Source organism: Trachinotus anak, unplaced genomic scaffold, assembly GCF_046630095.1.
Source record: "Trachinotus anak isolate AG129_WGS33_773 ecotype Australia unplaced genomic scaffold, CSIRO_AGI_Tana_v1 ptg000028l, whole genome shotgun sequence".
Taxonomy (NCBI): domain Eukaryota; kingdom Metazoa; phylum Chordata; class Actinopteri; order Carangiformes; family Carangidae; genus Trachinotus; species Trachinotus anak.
The window spans coordinates 22,519,086-22,525,276 of record NW_027273879.1 but is presented as its reverse complement, the minus strand read 5'-3'; the positions used below and the strand labels follow the sequence as shown (position 1 = coordinate 22,525,276).

General features: G+C 44.8%; 1 protein-coding gene across 1 annotated transcript; it reads left to right on the top strand.

Moving 5' to 3' along the window:
* Window positions 1-1,667: 1,667 nt before the first annotated feature.
* Window positions 1,668-4,954, top strand: naif1 (nuclear apoptosis inducing factor 1). The gene is made up of 3 exons (XM_071466664.1): window positions 1,668-2,225; window positions 2,918-2,968; window positions 3,987-4,954. Exons 1-3 carry the CDS (start codon window positions 1,781-1,783, stop codon window positions 4,532-4,534), a joined length of 1,044 nt encoding a protein of 347 aa, XP_071322765.1. The 5' UTR covers window positions 1,668-1,780; the 3' UTR covers window positions 4,535-4,954.
* The last annotated feature ends 1,237 nt before the right edge of the window (window positions 4,955-6,191 follow it).

Below are 6,191 nucleotides of genomic sequence, written 5' to 3'. Positions count from 1 at the left end.
TCTCATTGTTCCATTATATGTCTCCTGATGGTCAGAGTGCAGTGCCCCCTACACTCTCTTCTTTCTCATATTAAGTCTATTCTAATGTTTTCCTCAGTGTTACAGGGACCAACATCCAAATGCTTATGATCCGTAGCAATTTGGGCACTATGTGTTAAAAAAGTTATGGGGATCACCTTAAACAGACTAGTTCTGTACTGTAGCTTCATCTATCATTACTGTTTCCTGGTTCATCATTAATCTTAAAACTAAGCAGAATTCTTCTATTTGAAGACATGGTGGAATCCCACTAACTTGTATTCATGTTGAATCCATCATGTTATAAAAGTTTCAGCTTCTTCATATTGTGTGTGAATGACTGAGTTCAGGTAGATGGTGCAGACCCAGAAGTCACTCTGAAGGCAGCATCAGAGACTGAATTTGATTTAGCTGAGGTTAACAGCAGAACTGACAAAAATGAAGTGCATTCTGTTAAGCACATTTAATGACCTCGATGTGTAATAATGTGCTACAGATAAATTTGCCTTGCATATATTGTGACTGACACCACTGCTGCATAAAAACCTGAAACAGCAAGTCCAGTCTAGTCTGAATAATACTTTGTCAGAAAACATGTCGAGGTCCACCAATGTAAATTTGATGGATCTGGACTTGACAAAATCAGTCCTGTTTATCCTGATCCTGCAAATCAACTGAGCTCCAACTTAGTAGTGTCTGTTGTTGTATGAATGCTCTTGAGTGAGGCTAAATGCATGTTTCAACTGAACTACCTTTTGTCTTAATGACAACAGTTCACTTCCAGCCTGTATGAGCATTTCTGTCATGGAAACTGGGGATACACAGTTACTGACCACCTTTATTTGTGTTTGCTTTATTTTGTTTTGGTTGCATGTTTGTGTGTAGTTGTCTCTGGTTTGTGTTTTTGTTTATACTTTTTCTAAAAGTTCAAATCTTAAAAAAAGTAAATGGTGTTAGTGTTATAGCTAGGCTACACGGAATTCAGCCATGATTCATTTTATTATTTACACTTTCCTCCTGTGACATGTAAAAAGGCCTATATGACTTTGTTGTGTTTACAGAAGTGGCACAACTGCAGTGATACTGAAATAAAGAGTAAGATTTTAAGTTGAACATATCTCTAAAATTCAGCTCTGAATAATTTAGTTTTGGTTGTGTTATTATTCATGAGGTCAGTTCTATAGACACCAGTGTAAGTTCTACAAACTTTTCAGTGTTTAAACATTATCAACAATTTTTATTAATAAAATTTTTTCATTTATTTTTCAACTGTTTATTTACACTGGAAACACACACACACACACACACACACACACACACACACACACACACACAACATACATACAGCTACATATATTTTACAGAATCCTCTATATTTTATTTATTTTATTGTTGTTGTCTTGTTTTTGTTATTGACGTGTCGAAATAAAGACACAACTACACACTCATATTCTCCAACTACGACTGAAGACAAACGGGGAGGATTTTTTGTAACCGTTTGAGGAACATAGTTAGTTTGGCCCGTTGGGTGATTGATGTGTGATTAAACCAATAGTAACAGGGGATATAGCATGCCTGTAAGACATCTAGCCAATGGGATCTCAGTGGGCGGGGCTGCAAAGACAGCTACCGTAAGCGTTGTTAGTCGGAAGAAGAAGCCGATTCTGGAAGCCATTACGTTGCGCACATCAGTGGTGTAAATCCTACTGTTTTTGCGTACAATACGCACAATTACCTCCGCTAAAGAGGAATTCCTGCAATTATGGCCTCGGTTGCGAAAAAGAGAAAAATGAATTTCTCGGAGAGAGAGGTGGAAATTATTGTGGAAGAAATAGAGAAACAAAAGCACACACTGGTTAACCACTTCAATGCTGGAGTCACACACATGGCAAAGAATAACGCGTGGGTGGACATTCTGAAAAAGGTCAACGCTGTCACCACCTGTCCCAGAGAGTTACCCGAGGTGAAGAAGAAGTGGTCCGACATGAAGACAGAGGTCCGGCGGAAGGTGGCCCAGGCGCGGGCTGCCATAGAGGGGACCTCCGCTGACTGCACTCCAGTTCCCGTCATCCTCACCGCTATGCAGCAGCGGATCTGTAACCTCCTGGGGGAGGCCACCATCATCAGCTTACCTGCGGGAGACTCGGATGCGGAGATAACGCTACCTGTGACGGTGAACACCGCCACCACCGTCACCCTGGCAGAGAGTAAGTTACACAAGTTTTCCCTGTGAACACACACAAGGTTCAGTGTCAGTGTGAGGAGCTGCTGTCTGCTGCTGCTGGAGTAACACTGAACACTTGATGTGTTGCCCTCTGCTGGACTCATCTGCAGAGCACAGACAGAAATGTTGCTCATAACATGAACTGAACTATGTCACTCTGCATGTGCACGTAGAAATATGCATCAGTTGATCGTCGGTACAGATGTTGCACTGCAGACAGCAGCTCCTGACAAAACGTGACAAGAAACCTGGTGGTCTGACACTGGACTGTGAGATACTGACTTACACAAGATCTGGTTCATCCACGTTTTAATTAAACCAGTGAAAGCAGGTTTGATAAAGAAGGTTTGATGAGAGCAATTGTAGGGTGGCCCTGAGAGCTCAACACACTGCAACGTAAGAAACACATGCAAACAGACAAAACACAAACACATTCAAAAAACATCTTCATCAGTTTGACAACACGAGCTGCAAATACTCACAACACAACAAAAGTGTTTCCAGGGGATACAAAAAAGTGATGAACCAGGCTGGGATTCACTTGTTGTTCAATGCTTTTAATTTCAACCCCTGAGCACCCTGAGGAGAAAATAGACCTTACAAGTGTTTGTGCAGCTATTACTCTTATTTTGTTGGTGAACACTGTTGTGTTTCTGTCATCGTCTTCTGCTTTAGCTCTTCCAGCGGGCTCAGGGACAGTCTGTGATGAAGCCAAGCCACTGAATGGTGAGTTTCTAACATGTGATACAGTCACAGCAGCCAATGTAACTCTTAGTTAGTTAAACCCCAACCAACCCTCAGTGCTGGGGTCACACAAAGAAAGTATGTATTACATCATGGTTACCCTGTGTGTGTGTCCTCAGCTGAACTGTGCAAATATACAGGCAACAAATAATTAGATTTGTACTCACAGAGCGGAAATAAAACAACAAGTCTCAGCATGTTCCAAAACTAAAAGGACAAATGAGACAATAAAAAAAAAAAACAGATAAAAATCATCCAGATCGCCTCACACTGCAGGACTGCAGTCTGAACCAAGAGAGCCGTGGGTGGCTGTGTCATTTTCCCAGTTAAAAACTCAACCTGATATACAACTGTTTTACATTCTTTGAACTTGTACAACATGATTTGAGTCTTCTGTAGCCACAAACGTTCAGTCAGTACACTGCAACATTTACCTCATCATTTACTGCACTGTCTCTTACATGTGGCTATGGCAGTCAATATGTGACAGTATGTATGTGATGATTGTGATGGTGATGATGATGTAGCAGCTGTTTGACATCAGAATATTCCTTCAGACTTCATTATGTTTCAGACTGATCTCCGTTCATGTTCTGTGCTGTTTCCAACTCTAAAGATCAGTCACCTCACAGTTCAGTCCTCAGCGTTGTGTTTCCTCAGTGAATCTATGATCAACACGTCTGAGGTAGTAGCTGAACAAGCCTGAGTGAATCTTCCACTGCCCCCACTCACCCCTGTCATCACCCTCGGCAGCTGTACCTCATTCTGATCGGCTGTTTTACAGTTCAAGTAGCAGTTGGAAGGGAACGCGTGTTCACAGACAGTAATAAAGGTCAGAGGAGGGTTAAAACTTCAGCTCCAGGTTTAATGCAGAGACAGTGGAGTTTTATTGATCTTCTCATCTCAACCTCAGAAAATTTGCAGATTCCCCAAAATGTTGTATTACTCCTTAAACCACAGTATCTCATAACTAAAAAAGCCATTTCTGTCCTGATTCCAGCTGAAACAACTTACCATACCCTAGAGGATGGAGGCGTGGTGGAGTACTGCACCACCACTGTGGGTGATTCCACGCCCACTGTGGTGGCGGCCGTCGAGGCTCCAGTAGAGATGTTGGCCTCGTCCTCAGCTTCCCCGCCTCCTCCTCAAGGGCAGGCCAAACCTCAGGAGCTGAAGAGCCGCATCGCCCTCAACTCGGCCCGCCTGCTGCAGGAGCAGAGAGTCACTAACGTCCACATCCGGCAGATCGCCCAGCACCTGGAGGGCCAGAACGAGCTGCTGCAGATGATGCGGCGATCCCAGGAGGCGCAGGCGTTTGCCCAGGAAAGACAGGCCCAGGCCTTGGAGGGTACGCAGGCCGCTCTGCTTGCATTAGTGCAGATGCTCAGACCGGCTCTAAAGGACCTGCGCAAATTCCTGCAGAGTGGGACAGAGGTGGCGAATGCCAGCAGCTCAGCAGCAGGAATGACTGATGGGTCAGGAACAGAGGAGCACAGCAGGCCCAAAACACCGCCACCTCCTCCACAGCAAGCTGAGGAGACACAATAGACACTGTGTGTGTGTGTGTGTGTGTGTGTGTGTGTGTGTGTGTGTGTGTGTGTGTGTGTGTGTGTGTGTGTGTGTGTGGGGCACTGCCTCCTGTCCACGCACACAGGCTTCAGAGGACAATGAGAGCTTGTTAAGAGTTGCCTTAGGGAGAGCATGTACAGAATTTTACTGATGTTTTAAGTGACAGTGAAGGGGTCATGTTGAGAGGATTATTTTTACCTACAGTGGGTTTGTGTGACTCAACGCTCAGATTTGATACTGAAATGTTTTTAGTGACGCTCATCTGATGTGAGACCTGACATCATTGTGCAGTTTACATGAGTGGAAAAAGAAGTCAGTGTTGTTTTTAAAGTGGGGGTCGGCTGCAGGGGGTGAGCACTGTGCACCCTGTCCTCAATAAAACTGGAACATATATCAGAAGCTGTGTTTTCCCTTCAGACTGCACCACTCATGATCGGCCAGCAGAGATCAGTGTGTGTCAATGTTTCATCACTGTATAAAAAGTGGGAACATCACAGTCATGTACTTTGACTTGTGAAGCAGGGGACAAATTAAAGGAGAAACACAATGAATGCAGATGCTTCCACATCATCCCATCATGCTTCTGCCAGCAACAACCCAAACACATTCCTGTAACTTAAACTGATACAGTCTCACACTGTTTGGTCATATATCATTCAGACCTGGGGTCACTTGTCATCCTCCATCAGTGAGCTGCACTGCTGACAGCTGTGAAACTGTACACATGAAAAGGTGAGGTTCAAACTGGTGAAGACAGATTACAAACTGCCCATTATCATTCATTTGTTTGAAGTCGTGCTTCAGGTGAGCTGATGAATTTCAGTCCGGTAGTCACCCTCGTCACCACCTACCCCTGTATCATACCCAGATCGTAGACTGTTTCCTGCGTCACTTATGTATCAAGCCTCTCGTAGATTTTTGCTCCATTGCATTTTCCAAGTTGTAACTTCCTACCTCAACCTTGTCCTCGTCCTCAGCTGGCTCTGTTCTGGATCCAGGCTCCCTGGACTGCATTTGCCCAGACTCCCTTAACTGGATCTCCACCAAACCCTGGTCTGACAGCCAGTCTGTCCTCCTCTGCTCTGGCCCAGTCTCAGCAGTTCTCAGACTGCCCCACAGCCAGGTCCTTCCCCTCATCCTAGCAAGTCTGTAAATAAACTATTTACATCATGGAACCCGTCTCCAGTCCCTGTGTTCCTGTCTCCAGTCCCTGCGTTCAAGTCCTCTATCCCGTCTCCGGTCCCTGCATTCCTGTCTCCAGTCCTTGCGTTTCTGTCTCCAGTCCCTGCGTTCAAGTCCTCTATCCTGTCTCCAGTCCCTGCATTCCTGTCTCAAGTCTCTGCGTTCTCTACGTTCTGGTCTCCAGTCCCTGCGTTCCTGTCTCCAATGTCTGTGTTCCTGTCCCTGTGTTCCTGTCTCCAGTCTCTGCGTTCTGCTCTTGGATTCACTCTAAGCTGTACCGCCCTGAGGGAAACATCTGGCTCTTTAGCTGCTAAATGCTCCACCACGTTCACCAGCTGTTCTCTCTCTCTGTCTGCTGCTGAGCAGGTGGTGAACAGTGGCTTTATCAAAGCTTTAGCAAAAGTAATGGTGGGTTTGGTACCTTATTTTTATAGCTTGGAAATCTTACTTTTTT